The 17,612-nt window shown below is 34.1% G+C and overlaps 1 protein-coding gene across 2 annotated transcripts; it reads right to left on the bottom strand.

The window, feature by feature from the left end:
• Nucleotides 1–1,746: 1,746 nt before the first annotated feature.
• On the bottom strand, nucleotides 1,747–10,468 carry LOC107842810 (protein SSUH2 homolog). 2 transcript variants are annotated; one of them, XM_016686838.2, is made up of 7 exons: nucleotides 10,142–10,468; nucleotides 9,189–9,410; nucleotides 8,228–8,294; nucleotides 7,593–7,924; nucleotides 7,275–7,416; nucleotides 6,908–7,033; nucleotides 1,747–2,413 (listed from the first exon to the last, which is right to left on the bottom strand). In XM_016686838.2, exons 1-7 carry the CDS (start codon nucleotides 10,161–10,163, stop codon nucleotides 2,029–2,031), a joined length of 1,296 nt encoding a protein of 431 aa, XP_016542324.1. In that variant the 5' UTR covers nucleotides 10,164–10,468; the 3' UTR covers nucleotides 1,747–2,028. The 2 variants fall into 2 exon arrangements, with proteins under 2 accessions (XP_016542324.1, XP_047252746.1); XM_047396790.1 differs by having other exon boundaries at nucleotides 9,189–9,413; nucleotides 10,142–10,289.
• Nucleotides 10,469–17,612: the final 7,144 nt, after the last annotated feature.

Here is a 17,612-nt window from a genome sequence, read left to right as displayed (position 1 = left end):
TTTTAAAGAAGTCATTAATGGAGAGAAGATATGGATAAGAAAATGCTGGTTATTTTCTTTTTTTTTTTAAATTTCTTTAATGTATTTTTTTTATTGGTTGAAATTTTTTATGTTTAATTTTTTTAATTAATTATGGTTTCTCACTCTCCTAAGGAGAGTGTATTACACATGTCAGCGTCACGTCAGCGATTGAGCTCAATTGATACGTTTGGTGAAGGAGTAAAGGGTTTAATAGGTACATGGCTTAATTGAGATGTTTATGCGGAAAAAGTCGAATAGTTAAGAAGCTTGTATATGTATTTAGCCAACATACATACATACATTTTAATTTTTAATGATTAACTTTTTATCAAAAAATTTAATATAATCATGATTACACATGAACGTAACTACTAAGCCGTGTAAAAATTAGATTGGTAGTTACTATCCTAATATTTACACCAACTTCAATTAAAAGATGGCTATACAAACAGACCTTAAGGTTTTTTCATTTAAGAGAAGAATAGTTTCTCCTCATTTGAATTTTGAATCTTCTTCCAACATTAGTTGCAATTTATGATAATAAGATTTTTAAAGTTTCTTACCCCCTCCTTTCATCTTTACTATATCACCCTATTGATTGAAGGCATCTAAATCTTGAAATATGAGCTATTTAATAACAAAAATAAAATAATCAAAATAATAAATTATATTTTTTTTTATTTTTTAAACAAGACAAATAATACTAAACAATTATTTTTACAAAAAAGGGTCAAAAATACCTCTCTACTTTCATAAATTGGTTATATTTGTCCTTAGTTAAACTTTAGGGTTAAATATACCCCCGTCGCTACTAAAGTATGCAAATGTACCCCTCTATTTAACGGAAGTCCACACGAGCTAACATTTAGCTTACATGGACTCCACGTGGCATGTCACGTCAGCGCCACATTTTTTCCACTGACATAAGCCCCTACATAGAATATACACACATAACACACCCATATACACACACATACACATCCATATACACCATACACACTCATTGATTTAGACTACACACATAGATCCAGAACAGCAATAGCAAAAAACAGACCACGCCCGAACATCAACATGAAACAAAAATCCAACTACGATAGAACCAATCCCTGCTTATGCGATCTAGTCGCCAGAATTGACAGAAAAATAGTTTGTCTTGGCCGTTGTCGAATCGCCGGCGAGATCTGGCCGCCGAAATAAGCTCGGGTGTCTCGCTCCCTCACTCGTTGTTTCACTCTCTCTCAAGCTCCCTTTCTTTTCGCTGAATATCTCCCTCTCTCGATCGGATATGTGTGTATTAGTGTGTGAACTGTGAGTGTCTTCTTTGTATGTGCGTTGGGAGCAAGAAAAGAAAAAGAATGGAGACTCTCCCAAGAATCCTGTGGGTGTTTGTATTCCTTTGGTATATTCTGTGAAAATTGAGAAAATCAAAAAAATGGAAAGTGTGTATGATGTATATGGATGTGTATGTGCGTATATGGGTGTGTTGTGTGTGTGTCTAGGTGTGTTGTGTGTGTATATTCTACATAGAAGAGAAAGAAAATGGGGTCTTGTGTGAGTGGAAAAAATGTGCCACTTACGTGGCATGCCACGTGGAGTTCATGTCAGTTAAATGTTAGCCCGTATGAACTTTCATTAAATAGAAGGGTATATTTGCATACGGGGATATATTTAACCCTAAAGTTTAACTAAGGACAAATACAACCAATTTATGAAAGTAGAGAGATATTTTTGACCCTTTCCCCTTATTTTTAATATAACATACAGGTATATTACAGAGGGCTAAATAACCTTACATATTGTATACAGAATAAAAATAGAATATGGACTTGGAAACAAGATAAAACAAATGGGAGGATGACCCTTTTCTCTCTCTCTCTCTCTCTTTTTTTTTTTTTGGATACAAGTACAAAGCATACAACATATTCTTCTACTCAAAACCAACATGTTCTCCCCTTGGACTATTGGGCCAAACTCAGACCAATGATAAAAACAAAACCAGTTCTTCAATTATAACTTCAGCCATTCCAGGCAAGGGCAAAGGCCCCAACAAAACCTGGAAGGATAGTAGTCTTTCATATAAACCTCTGTGTCATTTCCAATAATATAGAAGCTAAAGGAGCGGTTAAGATCAGTCATGGTCACGCGAGTCACCGGGACAACAGAGATGGTATGGCGCTCACATATAATCCTTGCAGTAGTAGGTATAGAAGGCCTCTCTGCAATTACTTCAGAAGAGAACTTGTTAAGGAAATAAGAATCAGCAAAGTAGGCTGGTGTGCACTGGTAAGCTTGGTTATTGCACAACTGAACTCCCTTTGCTCTGTGGAACACATCATCTGGAACAGAAGCTGCTCCACTTGTTGCATTTACTTTCCGGGCTGAACGTGTCCTCCTACGAAAACAAGTCAATTTGCCCATTATATTAAGACATGCCCTCTGCATAAGCACCAAAAAAACTAAAAACGAAATCTCAAATTATATGGATAAGAAAATATTTGCTATAACGATGACCGAGGTCCACATCATTCATGCTACATGGCATACGGATACGTCAAACTAGACAAGCATTTTACAGACAATAGTTCTGGACAAAAATATTATGGAACCACGAAAGGATTATATTTGGGGGTCCATATTTTAATTGTGATGGGTGTCTGTTCATGTGGACATTCTGTCCAGCTCCTCCGGCCTTCCTTAGAAGAACATACTATAAACTTGATTTTAGATCTAATGTGAATATCACTGATTGATGAGACAAGTTCCTAGCTGGTGAGCCATAGTTCTGATGACAAAAATATCCACACTCCGGCGACGGTGGAAGAGTGAAGCGCCGGCCAAAAACGGTTTAAAAATTGTTAAAACAGTGGGTAAGACGTCAGCCAGCGACCAGATTCTGGCATCAAGAAGCAGCCCCAGCAACATTCCGGCGACGAACAACCGGCCTCTTTCTGGTGACTGTACTTCCAGCAATCAATTTCGACAGCAAAATTGTCGTGACCAGCATACACGGAACCCGGTGACACCTGAACTTTACTATTTAGTTTACTCTTCACAGTTTAGTTCCTTGGTAATTTTAATTTCGGTATCTTGTGATTTTAGTTGTGCCTGATTTTGCATATTGGTAGATATTGTGTGTATTTTGTGCATTCCTGCTGTCTGTTCTACTGTTTTCTCCTACGGTACTTCGTTTGTGTGTTTGTGTGCGGGTTGGTTTGGAGCACGGTGTGAGCCGCTGTTTGGATAACTGAGTGGCGGCTATGGGATCCTGGAGACACTCCTCTATATATCCCTGTAAATTCTAATAGCATCTGTTGTGCTTGAATTTTGGTTGCATTTCGTGCTTTGCGTGTGCCTTTTATTGTTATTGGCTTACTGCTGTTTTTAGCCTTCGCTGTAATTTGTCTCGAGTAGTGGCTTGGGTGGCTCATGGTGGAATAGGGTCATGTCCTGGGGGGCTGGGGGTGGGCTCGAGGGTTGGTGTTGGGTTAAGTACGGGATGCGGAGTGCGAGGTTTTAAGGGAGGGGATAAGAGAGTTGATAATTTGAGGGTAGGATCATGGAACATTAGGACCCTGCAAGATAAGTCGATAGAACTGGTTAAGATTCTTAGGAGGAGAGATTAATATTGCGTGTGTCCATGAGACCAAGTGGGTAGGTTCCAAGGCTAGGGATGTAAATGGATACAAGTTGTGGCATTCAGGTAGTAAAAGGCGTAGGAATGACGTAGGTATCTTAGTGGACGAGGAGCTCGGGGCAGGTAGTGGAGGTTAAAAGGGTTAGTGATAGGGGTATGACTATCTAGTTGGTCTTTGGGGGGGTTTACTTTGGGAGGTTTTGGACGAGGTGGTTAGAGGTGTGCCTAGTTCGGAGAAGATTTTCATAGGTGGGGATTTCAACGGGCACATCGGGTCTTTGCCGTTAGGGTACGATGATGTGCACGGGGGCTTTGGGTTCGGGGTTAGGAATGACGAGGGAGCTGCTCTTTTGGATTTTGCGAGAACCTTTGGGTTGGTGGTAGTGAATTCCAGCTTTCCGAAGAAAGAATAGCATTTGGTTACTTTTTGTAGTAGGATAGCCAAGACTCAGATTGACTTTTTGCTGCTTAGGAAGGGGGATAGAGTTTTGTGTAAGAATTGTAAGGTAATTCCGAGTGAGAATCTTGCAACTCAGCATAGACTCCTAGTGATGGACTTGGTTATTAAGAAGGGCAAGATGAGGCGAGGTGGGAAAGGTCAGCCTGGGGTTAGGTGGGGCAATCTGACTCCGATTAGTGCTTTGGAGATGGGGGCGAAGTTGGAGGGGATGGGGGTATGGGAGTGCAGAGAGGACGTGGACAGTATGTGGGATAGGGTTGCTAGTTGCATCAGGGAGCCGGTTAGAGATGTGTTGGGTATTTCGAGGGGCTGGTCTGGCCAGTATCGGGAGGATTGGTGGTGGAATGAAAATGTTAAGAAGAAGGTGGAGACGAAGAAGGCGGCTTACGCTAAGTTGATTGAGAGTAAGGATGATGAAGAGAAACGGGTAAGAAGGGAGGAGTACAAGTTAGCTAAAAAGGAGGCTAAGTTAGCAGTCACGGCTGCTAAGACAATAACCTTTGAGAGTTTGTATAAGGTGTTAAAGGAGAAAAGCAGGGAGAAGAGGTTGGTTAGGCTTGCCAAGGTTAGGGAGCGAAAGGTCGTGACCTGGACCAAGTGAAGTGCATTAAGGGGAGGATGACAGAGTTTTGGTGGAAGACAACCTCATTAAGAAAATATGGCAGTCGTATTTCCATAAGCTCTTGAATGATGAGGGGGATAGGGGTGTTGTGTTAGGGGAGCTGGAGTATTCCGGGAGTGTCGCGACTTTGGCTATTGTCGGTGTTTTAAGGTAGAAGAGGTCAGTGAGGCTATTCGCACAATCCGTAGGGGCAGGGCGATAGGGCTCGACGTTCCGGTGGATTTTTGAAAGTTCTCTAGCGAGTTAGGGTTGAGGTGGCTGACCAACTTGTTTAACATTATTTTCACGACAGCAAAGATGCCTGAGGTGTGGAGATGGAGTACGATGATTTCTTTATTTAAAAACAAGGGTGACATTCAGAGTTGCAACAACTACCAGGGTATTAAGTTGTTGAGTCACACTATGAAGATTTGGGAGAGGGTGGTGGAGCGAAGATTGAGGAAGATTGTGTCTATTTCGAAGAATCAATTTGGTTTTATGCTTGGTTGCTCCACGACTGAGGCGATTCACCTTGTGCGGAGACTGGTAGAGCAGTATAGAGAGAAGAAGAAGGACCTTCACATGGTGTTTATCGACTTGGAAAAGGCGTATGACAAGATCCCAAGGGCACTTTGGAGATGCTTGGAGGTGAGGGCGTCCTGGTGGCGTACTGCAGAGCGATTAAAGACATGTACGAGGGTGCGAAGACTCGGGTTAGGACAGTGGGAGGAGATTCTGAGCATTTTTCGGTCTTGACAGGGTTGCTTCAGGAATCAACTCTTAGTCCGTTTTTATTCACTTTGGTGATGGATGTGTTGACATGGAATATACAGGGCGAAGTGCCTTGGTGTATGCTTTTCGTGGATGATATAGTTTTGATTGATGAGTCGCGACAAGGGGTTAATGATAGGCTGGAGGTTTGGAGACAAACCCAGGAGTCTAAAGGTTTCAGGTTGAGTAGGAACAAGACGGAGTATTTGAAGTACAAGTTTAGTGACTCGAGGCAAAAGGAGGAGGTGGTAGTGAAGTTGGATTCCCAGACGGTTTGCAAGAGTGATAGTTTTAAGTATCTCGGTTCTACGATTCAGGGAACTGGAGAGATAAATGAGGTCTTTCACCACATTGGGGCAGGTTGGTTAAAATGGAGGTTTTCTTCGGGAATTTTATGCGATAAGAAATGCTCCCCAAGTTGAAAAGCAAATTCTATAGAGTTGCAGTCCAACCTGCTATGTTGTATGGAGCGGAGTGTTGGCCGGTTAAGAATTCTCATATCCAAAAGTTGAAGGTGGCGAAAATAAGGATGTTACGCTGGATGTGTGGATTCACGAGGGCTGACAGGGTTAGGAATGAAATTATTCGAGAGAAGGTGGGAGTGGTGTTAGTGGAGGATAAAATGCGGAAAGTGAGGTTGAGATGGTTTGGTCATGTGATGAGACGGGGCACAGATGCCCTAGTTCGTAGGTGTGAGAGGTTGGCCTTGGATGATTTCAAGCGGGGTAAGGGTAGACCGAAGAAATACTGAAGAGAAGTGATTAGACGTGACATGAAGCTGTTGCAGTTGACTGAGGACATGACCCTGGATAGGAAGTATGGAGGAAAAGCATTAGGATAGAGGGCTAAGGGTGTGGATGAGTCATAGTCAGTAATTAGGTGAATTTTGGTATCCTTGGTTTGGCATTGTAATTTTTTTTTTTTTGTGGATATCATACCTGTGTTATTTTATCCTGTACTATGCCTTGCATGCTTCTATTTACTGCCTCTTATCTTGAGCGGGGGTCTATCAAAAACAGTCTTTCTACCTCTTTTGAGGTTAATGGTATGGACTGCGTACACTCTACCCTCCCCAGACCCCACTATGTGGGAAAATAGTGGGTTTGTTGTTGTTGTTGTTGTAATTGTTTTATTTTCTCTAGAAACAAGACGCAGAGTATGAAAGAGGCCAACACAAGAAATACACAGAATGCCTGATTGATCACGACCAACACCAAAAAACTTTTCTTAAAAGTTTCAGTATTTTACACTAATCGATTAGGGTATTTTTGCTTAAGCTAGCCAAAATTAGCTTTATTTATCCATATTTGCTAAAATCAGAAGATTAGGTATTTTCCGAGTCAGGTGCCTCATGATTTCCTTGATATTAATTTGCATTAAAGATTTGAGTAATAATAAATCGAAAGTAAAAACGGATTACCATCTAACAACAGCTACTTTCCGTGTCAAAAGAGAACCGTCACCTTGGCATGTTTGGCATTTGATGAGGCCATGAGATTGACAGGTCGCACAAGGAATTTTTCCATTACCTTTACACTGCAGGCATCTGCAAAAGGAGGAGAAAGATGTTTTCTCAGTAATTGCTTACCACAGTCAGACACCTCAAGGATTTGCATATGTTTCCAGAAATGCTACCATCAGAAACCACAGAAGAAAAGAAACTTAGATGCGAAATAGTAGAAAGAGTTATCAGTCTTTCATATATGCTTAATCAAGGAAAAAAGATTAAACCAAACCAGGAAATGTCAAAAATTAGTGCAACAGTTAACAATCAATCAAAAGCTCACATTGTGTCAGATCCGTCCTTATGAGCAATTAGACCCCTTCCATAGCAAGTAGGACACTGGGCCATTTGACCCTCCTTATAAAACCCTGGCTCTTGATCTGCATTACAAGTGGGACAAACTATATTGCCTCTACCATCACAACCTGTGAAGCAAATAAGCAAAAACCATGAACATCATTTTAAACCTTGTGAAAGGAAAAATCTAAAGGTTATTATGATCAAATCAAGTTCTCATTATTCTTCTTCTTTTAAGTGATCATTTTGTTATACTATATTAATAATGCAACATGACCATCCCACCAACCATGTTTATTATTACCTGAACATTTCTCAATAGTTTCCGAACGAGGAATTCTCAGCCTCGACTCCTTGTAAGGTACAAATAAAGCGGGAAACTCGGCCCTCAAATCCAGCTCCCATATTCCTGTTTCAGGACCCTTGTCCTTTCCTTCAATGCTGCCACCAGAGTACAGCTCCTTCTCTACAACTGTATCTCTCTCTTCCGTGAAAGTTTCAAGAGTTCCTACATAGACATTGCAGTCTTCAATTGCATGAATCTTCCAGGTCCGAGCTGGACGACTTCCCCAACAGCAGCGATGACCAACATGATCTATAAGCAACTCCCGTACTTCGACCTCATCTAGCACTTGCCTGCCGAAAAATTAAGTTGATCAAGATGCTGTTGCAAAAACAACCTTACAGTAAAATTCAAGGAGACAAAAAGGAAAGATATAGACACACATGGATAAAACTACAGTAATTATCAAGAAAAATATGGAAATCATCTTGAAAGTTCCTTGCATTTCTCTTTACTTGTTTCAGAACACTAATTGGTGTCCTGAAGTCAGCAGAAGAGGAAATTAGTGCAACCATTAATGGTAATGATTTCAAATGCTCAATATAGCCTATGTAACCCAAGAAAGACCCATGCTGAGAAGAATGCCGTGAAATTACCTCCGCAGACCACCAGTAGTTTCTCCTGAATCTCCATAATATCCACCCTGATAAACAACCCCTTGCTCTGCATCAAACGAGAATATTATTTATTTTCTAACATGATGTTACAAATAAGACGATGAAGATATTGCAGGGAAGTCATATGCATGCTCTAGAGCAAAGAAACCACCAGCCCTGTGCAGGTGATCTAAAAACAATTGGGAGATTTACCAATGAAAAACAAAAAGCCCACAAACATTCGTTTTAGTGATTTCCTAAAAACCATGGTGTTGAAACTTAATGCAAGTCATAAGACCGGACATTTCTGGTACTAACTACTAACCAACAGGCAATCATGAATATGGAAGCACCATATGGGTATGGGCTCATACGAAAATCAACAACAACTATGCTCAGTCCCAAATAAGTCGGGTATGGGTTTGTACAGAAGTGGGGAAAAAAGATAGGTTGACAAGACTCGAGCCATATTAAAGAAGATGTGATTGGCTCCATCTTTAACACTATCATCAGAAGATCATAACTCGACAGTGACGGTAGGATTATTACCTCTCACAATGTTTAATAAACGGAAAAGCTCCTAAACTAAGTTATTTTTTGAAGTGTTGTACATTTTAATAAACCAACCAAATCAAGTAAAACTGCCATATGGCCAAGCTAAAAGCAAAGGTTAAGGACCTTTTTTATCAGCAAACCACAGAATTGCTCCATCCTTTTCATTTTATATGTTACTCGTTCCTTCTTAGTCGGTTCCAAAAAGAATTGTCACCTTTTTATATTTGCCGTAATGGCGCACTGCTATACTACTAGATCTAAGAATACTTTTGCTAAGCAAAAAGTTCTCGTTCTTTATAAAAATTCATGTTCAGTCGAACAATACAACGATATAAAATACAGGTGGTATACAGAACTCAACATAGAATAAGCCGATATGAATTGATGAGTTTGTGGGGGAACTTACCATAGAATTGTGGCTGGGATTGGAATTGAGGAGAGCTGATTAATGGGGCATGTAGAGAAGTAGAGTAAGGAACTGACATAGAAGCAGCAGAGCGAATCTCATCGACACTGACTTCTGATCCGGCTAAGGAAGTCGTGGGAATCACAGAGCCTGCCCTTCCCACATACTCATAAGAACCCCATCTCTCACTCCCTCTTTGACCTGCTTCACTAGCTATTTTCCCTGCTTTTAGAAAGACATATAAACCCAAAATCAAGCTATGCAAAAAGGGAAAAGCAAGAAAGAATTGAAAAAGAGATTAAAACTTGAAGAAAATACGGTATGCCAAAAAGGCAAATCAAGAAGAGGGGTTAAGGAAACACAGAAAAGATTCAAGCTTTAATCAAGCAATGGAAAAAAGGGCAGCCTAATGCACTAAAGCTCCCGCTCAGGTTCACAGAAGGGACGGACCACAAGCTCTTTCACAATATTCATCAAGGCTACGATATAAGATTCTATTAAAAATTCTATATCTTTGTTTTTACCTACCATTCAATTGTTGCTTACATTACACTGTTATTTCATTATAAGGTCAATCTAACCCACGCGACCTTAAATCACTTAACATAAATTTAATTGTACATTTCTGCAGGTGACCGGTTCCACGGCTTGAACTATTTATGCAAAATGGAACTAGTAATAAAAGGCTATAGGATTTTTAGAGAAAAGGTTCAAGCTTTAAGCAATTGAAGATGTACAAAAATGGGAAAAGCAATAAAAGGGTATAAAATATTTATAAAAGAAGATTCAAACTTTCAGCAATTGCAGCTGTACAAAAATGGGAAGAGAAATAGAAGGGTATAAAATGTTACAATAAAGATTCAAACTTCAAGCAATTGAAGCTAAACAAAAATGGAAAAGGCAATAAAAAACGATTCAAGATTTTAAGCTTTTAAAGATGGAAAAAGACTAACCTGACAACAATGGATCTTCCATTGCTCTAAGGAATTTAAGACTTGGACTTAGAAACTGAAGGATCAACCTTCAAATTTGTTGATTTTAACATAAACCCCACACATGATATATAATCAATTTGTCCCTTAATGAAGAAGAAAATAAATAGGTGTACTATAAGAAAGATATGTAGGAGATTTTATCTCTTACACGTCATTTGTGGTGGGGTCCAGAGCATTGCTGGCACAGCCCGTCGAAATTCTGCAGTATTTTTTTTCCTAAATTAATGATAGGAGACGAAGAAACCACGCGGGGATGATAAGGTGAGAAATGGAGTCAGACAAAGCAAATGAGCTACTGATACTATGTCGTATAATATTTAATTATTTAAAATTAATTAATTTTATTTATTATAGAAATGTATAAAGTGTACATCAGTCAGTTCAGTTCGATTTTATGTATTATTGATTTGATTTATCGATTTTCAGTTTCTAAATATGTTAAACTAATAAGATATTTTTTATCTATATGATTTGTTTTAATTTACAAAAATTCTCAAGTTTGAACTAAATGTTAGTTAGGAGAAATTAAGAGACATATATTTTTATATATATATGTGTGTGTAAAATAGTAATTTAGTATATTTTTATTGGGTTATCGGTTTATTAAATAGCTCAATAAAAAAAATCAAATCGAATCAATAATTTAATATTTATTTTTTATAAAATCATTAACCCAATAACAATAGACCAATGATATTTTTATCGGTTTGATTTTTGCACACCCGTATAAGTGTAAAAGTTTAAATTATTTTTCAAAAACTCTTCACATTGTAATATAATAATGTAACATAAACATATTTTTTTAGTGTAAGCACCTATATATTTTAAATTATCACTTTTGTTTTTTATCATGCAGTACCTCTTTTCCTTGCTATCGGTTATTTTTCTTTTTGGTTTCTATATTTAAAATCTTTTCTTATTCTTAAAATCAAATCTTTACAAAATCATTGATTACATTCTTATTACGTATAAATTGATCTATAGAATTTTACACAACTAAAAAGATAAATAATTCATAAATAAAAGAAAATATTGATTTCTGATACATATTACATAACATAATTCTATAGATTAGACAATAAATTAATAGTGCATAGTGAATTTGGTAAGAACTACACAATTTTATCTTTTGTTCACGTCCTCTTTTTTTAGTACACTCTCGTTCATTTTTTTTTTAGTCTAAAAAAGAAACATATGATATACACACGAACTACATCATCTAGTAAGTCCAAACTCTTCATATACCCTTATAATATAATTTTTCTAACTTAGAACTCCATTTAGCAGTCATTAAAAACAAAAATTAGTCACTAAAAATAGAAAGAAACTTAAAACTCATTATACACAACAAAGACACATAAAAGATTTATAATCGAATAACCTTTCAGAGAGAAAAGATCAATAACTATGATAATAATGCTATGTAGTGTTGCCTTTAAAATTTACGTAAAAACTATCAAATACCTTTGAAAGGAGTAAAACATGTAACAATAAAAAAAGAATCACCGCACATGTAATATAAATCTTGATTTTTTTTCGGCGAGATAAATCTTTAATTTTTTTTGCCACTTTATTCGGCGACAACACGCTTGTTCCATCTAATTTTTCTATCAAAAATTTACAACTGAAAGAGAAACATAGGAAATTATTAAAAGAGGATAATACCTGTAAATCGTTGATTATACATGATTCATATATAATCTGTAAATTCATTAATTAAAAGGAATAAAAAAGACAGAAGGATGATGATAATGAATGTAAGAAGACAACTTGAATTAAAATTAAAATCAATAAAACTCAAAATAAAGGGAAAAGTAGAAGTAGAAGAAAGGTTGTATTTATGTAGTAAAGTGATCAAAATACTACTTAAATAGAATTGTAGATTTTTTTTTTTATATAAGATAAAATTCGAATTGATTTAGGAGTGTTGAATATTGTGTTGTTACTTAAATAAAATAAGGACTTTAACTAATTTGTTAGTGTTTATGTATAATTAGAATTTTAGCAAAAAATCATTGAATTTGGAACTAAAAAAAGTAAAGGAAGTAACAAAAAAAAAAAAGTTACATTTTTTGGCTTTTTGGGTATGCACAATTTTGCCTTTTGAAGTATTATAAGTTTTGTAATATATATTAGTATTTATGTATAATTAGAATTTTCTTTAAGGAATACAAGAAAAAAACAATATTAAATCTGTTTAAAATCAAATTTAGTTGATCTAGAATTCTTAAATTAATATAAAAAGTATTAGCTGTTATTAATTCTGATGTCTTATAATAAAGAAAGGTTTTACTATAAATATATTTAATTAATTTTCAACTCTTAAATATTAAAAACAAAGTGAAAAGACGATTTTGTCTAAAGCAAAGACTTTTAATGAAGAATAAAAAGTTCAAACAATATTTTAAGGCCCTTCACACTTTTAATATATTATAAATTATCGATTATAAATTATAGATATATGTTATCGTATTGTGGTGTATTGTATCATATTATTGTATTATATTATTAATCACGAGAAGTCAGTGCAACGCATGGGTCGAAAGTTTATCCTAAATTAATATCATAACAATAACCATAACAATTAATGTGACATCTTTTAAATTTTAAAATTTAAATAAATTTATTTTTCAGAGTAAATTTTGCATATATTCTTTAAAAATTCTAAGTTATCAATTATTGTGATTTATTATTTAAATATATAGTTTTGTTTCAAAAATTTAATTCACGATCAAAATTAAATTCTACAAATAAATAAATTAGTAAAGAGTTTGAAAAACAAAATTCAATAAGCCGATATTACTATTTTTCAGATAGCATGATCTCAATATATGTTATTTTTTTGTCTCAATTTATGTGACACAAATAGAATTTAGATAATCAATCATACTTTTAATATGTTTTTAGATATTTTAAGATGTTAACTATTGTAATTTAATATTTTTATGTAGTTTTCAAATAATATACATTACTCTCTCCGTCCAAACTCTTGTGGCATTGATAGTCAATTATATTTTAAAAATAATTAAAGTTTTTAATTATTGCGATTTATAATACTTTTCTTATATTCCAATTAAGTGACATTGATAAAATTTCGAGAGTCAATCAAACATTTATATCTTTTAAATTTTTTAAGTTGTTAATTATTGTGATTTATAGTATTTTTTACGTATTTTATTTTAAAATACATAATCGATTAATTTTTTTTAGATATTTGAAGTTGTTAACTATTGTAATTTATAATACTTTTTATGTAATTTTTAAATAATATATACTACTCTCCTTTTCTAAACTTTTGTGGCATTGACAGTCAATTATATTTTTTTAAATAATTTAAGTTTTAAATTATTATGATTTATAATACTTTTTCTTTTATTTCGATTTAACTGGCATAATACTTAGATGACCATACTAATTAATCAGGGGTAATATAGCAAAATCATGATTGAAGAAACGAAGAAGACATGTTTTAAATGACTCACAATAACTAATTAGAAGTGATATAGCAAAGTTACTATAAAAATACATGAGAAAAAAATTTAAGTGTTTCTCATATAAGACGTCAATTTAATTTAAAACAACAAGAGTTATCTTATTATTTTATATTTTTATTAAAAAATATTTTTTTAATACTTAGATGAGTTATAATAATTAATTAGGGGTGATATTTAATAAAATTATGATTAAAGCAGCTGAAACAGATATTTCATAAATATCTATTTTACTTTTTTTTTTAATTAAATATTATTAATTTTTTTGATACTTAAATGACTTATATAATTAATTAGAGGTGATATAGTAAAATTACGGAGCAAGAAGCGAAAGCAGGTAGCTGAAGCAGGTATGTTGACACGATGCTGCATGCTTTCTTTCTTATTAGTAAGTAAAATAATATTATTTTAATAAATTTAATATTTGAAAGGATTGTGTATTTCTTTTGTCGGACATAGTGTAATATATCGATAATTTGAAGAATAAACATACAAGAAAAGTAAGATCCGGAATAGATATACTATAAATAGGTGAGATAAAAGATAAAATATAATTATTAATAAATAGGCCAAACACATTGTCAAACACCTGAATTTGACACGAGATTTCACTTGAGCATTTAAAGTGGACGGTGATTATTTCAAACACCTAAATGAGCCTCCAACTGTGTCATTTTGACACCTTTTGACCAGTTGAAAAGAAAAATTCTAGACGCGTGTACACAATCACATCTATATGAGTTTTAAAAGCCAATTAAAACATGTCATATCACTTTTACTTTTCATGCCAGCTACGATTAAATTAAAAGGTGGAAAAAGAAAAAAATCATTTCGCTTTTCAAATTTCTCAATTTAGAATCCGATGAAAATCTTTAGTAAACTTTTCGTTTTTGTGCCATTTTGATTCTATTCTCATTGGATTCTTAATCACTACTAACTAATAATCGTGTATTTTACAGGTACAATGCTTGAAATTAAGTTTTAATGCATTACTACTATCAGTCGGATTTAAATCAACTTTAAAATTGACGAAACTGAAGGTCGTACTAAATTTTTCTTTTTATTTGGTGCAATTTCTTGACATTTGGGCCGTTTGTTGTAATTAATTGGATTATTTGACTGAACTTGTGTATTTAAATTTTTATTTTTAAGATTGTACTACTAAGATTAGGATCTTTTTGAAAATTTCATAATTTTTTTTTAAATTTCACTGATAAAGTTAGGATTATTTAAGAATTTTATATTTAGAATTTTTTTGGGATGTCTTTATTGTTGAGAATCTTTTAGTCTTGTGAAGGAAATATAATAGAAAATTTTATTCTAACTTGTTTTCATCATAGGGGGACTATTATAGTATACCCTAACCGTATTTATAAAGATGAATTAGATATCTTTGTTGTTGTTGTTGATTAAGACCACTACAATCTTATTGAGTTTCTTTCCTGCATAAAAAAATTTGAATACTCAAAGTTAAAGAAGTTTACTTTCATCATATAGATGATGGTGAGTTAATTCAACTTACTTCTGATAATCTGTTGTTAGACTTTGTGAAGGACTTAAAAAGTGATGATGAATTTGATGTGTATGTTCTTCATGACGTCGATGATGAGTTTGAGGTTGTGACAAATTCTATTGATTTATTAGAAGGATCAAAGTGTAATTTTTTTAAGAGAAAAGTCATCATTTAACCCCTAAACTTGTTGCTACAACTTACTTTAGCACTTTAACTTTATAAGTAATTATTTAACCCATAAATAACTTTTACATAAATTATTTACCACCCTAAATATATAATACCACTCTCACAATGGAGAGTACATTACACGCGCCCACACATCAACCCCACGCCAATTCCACATCGGAGCCACGTAAAAAAGTTTATTTTTAAAAATAATTTCATATATACACACACACACACACACGCACGCACACACACACACACATATATATATATATATATTTATTTTTTTTTTAAAAAAAAAACCTCTTTAACACCCACCCCTTCCCCTCATTTGTCAACCACCCACCACCCCCAATATGCTTTCTTCTTCAACCCCAAGACCCTCTCCCCCTTATCTGCAACTGCCCACCATTGGAGCTAAATATGAATGAACTAAAACTCCATCATCAAAAATCTCAAATTCAACTTCCTTCATGTTAACAAAACCAACTTTATTAGGTTGAATCTTTATCTGTATTTGTATCAAATTCAACATTCCCTTGAATCTCAATCTCTTCCTATACTTTGTCCACCTAAATTCCCCAATTCCAAATTCACATTTTCTATCAACATTTATCCAACAAAATCCATAACAAATATACAACATCATACTCCTTACCATCTCGTTTTCATACCTAAAAAATAGAATTTCATCTTAATTTATGTATATATATATGCGTGTGTGTGCGTGCGGGTGTATATATACATACATACACACACACACACACACATATATGTATATTTAAAAAAATTTCTCACTCGATTTTCTTTCTTCTTCAGACCAAATAAAAAAATTTCAATTCCTAGATCATAAAAATCAATTTAAGTACCGTAAGCAAATTCACAATGATGAAAAAAACTCCACTATAAGTACAATACAAAAAGTATCTTCAAGATTCAACTTTTAGCATGAATTAGCAATAAAATTGAATACCTATTACTAAAATCACATTCAAAAAGTCAATAGCAACAACAAAACAAAGATGAATTGGTTATGGATTTTTTCTTTTCTTCTCAATAATGAATTTTTAAAAATGTGTTAAAATTCACAACTCTTCACACATATTTTTTTCTTTCTTGAAGGAATTGATAAAGTGTAATAAAAGTGGAGGTGGAGAGTTAGAAGAAGGAGAAAAAAAATTGGGGTTGGGTGAGGGGTGAAGGGTGAGAGGTGAAGGAGTGGGGTAGGGGGTGAGAAGTAAGGGGGTGGGTTGTACGAAAAAGATGGGTTGATTTTTTTTTTAATTTTATATATATATATATATATATATATATATAAGTGGGGCCATGCCTGTTTTTCAATAAAATATGTACTTTTTAAATGCCACGTCAGCATTACGGGTAATATTAATTCACTTTAAAGATGCTAATGATACAAATCTGTCAAGTAGTGAATAGAGGTGAAATCCCTGATGAGGATGGTTTAAACATTGATGAAGAGTTGAGAGCCTTTACGGTTTAAAGTAGAAGCAAAAGAAATTCTAGAAGAAAATTAAAAGCACATGAAAAATGTCAATAGGTGAAGCTGGTATTGACGAAAAATTTCAAGATATTGACAGAAATAATAAAAATAGGTATTTCGATAGGCTAGATGGTGATGAAAAATACATTGAAAGTTCAGATTGTGATAGTATTAGTTGCACTGATTTGATAGATACGAAATCTGTTGTAGGTGTTGATTTATCAAGAAGAAGAATAAGTCGTAAAATCAGGTGATGATGAATGTGTTGTTGCGATTTTTAAACTTGATATAATTTTTAATGATTCAAAAGAATTTAGAAAAACTTTGAAAAAGGTATGTAGTATAAAATAAAGTTCAGATTGTTTTAAAATCTAATGAAACTCATAATGTGAGGGCAAAATGTAAATTAAAGCCAAAATATAAATGAATGTGTTATGGTGCACTTGATAGAGATTCTGACAATTTATTGATTAAGAACTATAATTCGGAGCATAAATGTACTACATCAAACAAGAACAAAATGTATACAACTAAATTTATTCTTAACAAATTTAGAAGCGACATAACTAAGCAATTATGCTTGAGGATTTGAATATATGAAAATTGTGCAGGGAGATATTGAAATTGCATGTAGATAGAACTATTTGCTATAAGGAAAAATTACAAATTTTAAGAGAGTCTTTGAAGAACTAAAATGCAAAATTTGTAAGATTACGTGATTATGCTGAGATCATAAAATAAATCAATCCTGATAGT

This window comes from Capsicum annuum, chromosome 9 (genome assembly GCF_002878395.1).
Source record: "Capsicum annuum cultivar UCD-10X-F1 chromosome 9, UCD10Xv1.1, whole genome shotgun sequence".
NCBI classification, from domain to species: domain Eukaryota; kingdom Viridiplantae; phylum Streptophyta; class Magnoliopsida; order Solanales; family Solanaceae; genus Capsicum; species Capsicum annuum.
Note: the sequence above shows the minus strand (reverse complement) of the source record. Positions and strands in the feature narration are given on the sequence as shown.

What these genes read in the sequence shown, in the direction of transcription:
- LOC107842810 (XM_047396790.1), bottom strand. Translation starts at nt 10,163, where the DNA reads ATGGAAGATCCATTGTTGTCAG. An exon ending in ATCCCAGCCACAATTCTATG is followed by an intron (nt 8,295 to 9,188) that starts GTAAGTTCCCCC and finishes CGTTTGATGCAG; the next exon opens with AGCAAGGGGTTGTTTATCAG. An exon ending in AAGGACGGATCTGACACAAT is followed by an intron (nt 7,034 to 7,274) that starts GTGAGCTTTTGA and finishes CTCCTTTTGCAG; the next exon opens with ATGCCTGCAGTGTAAAGGTA.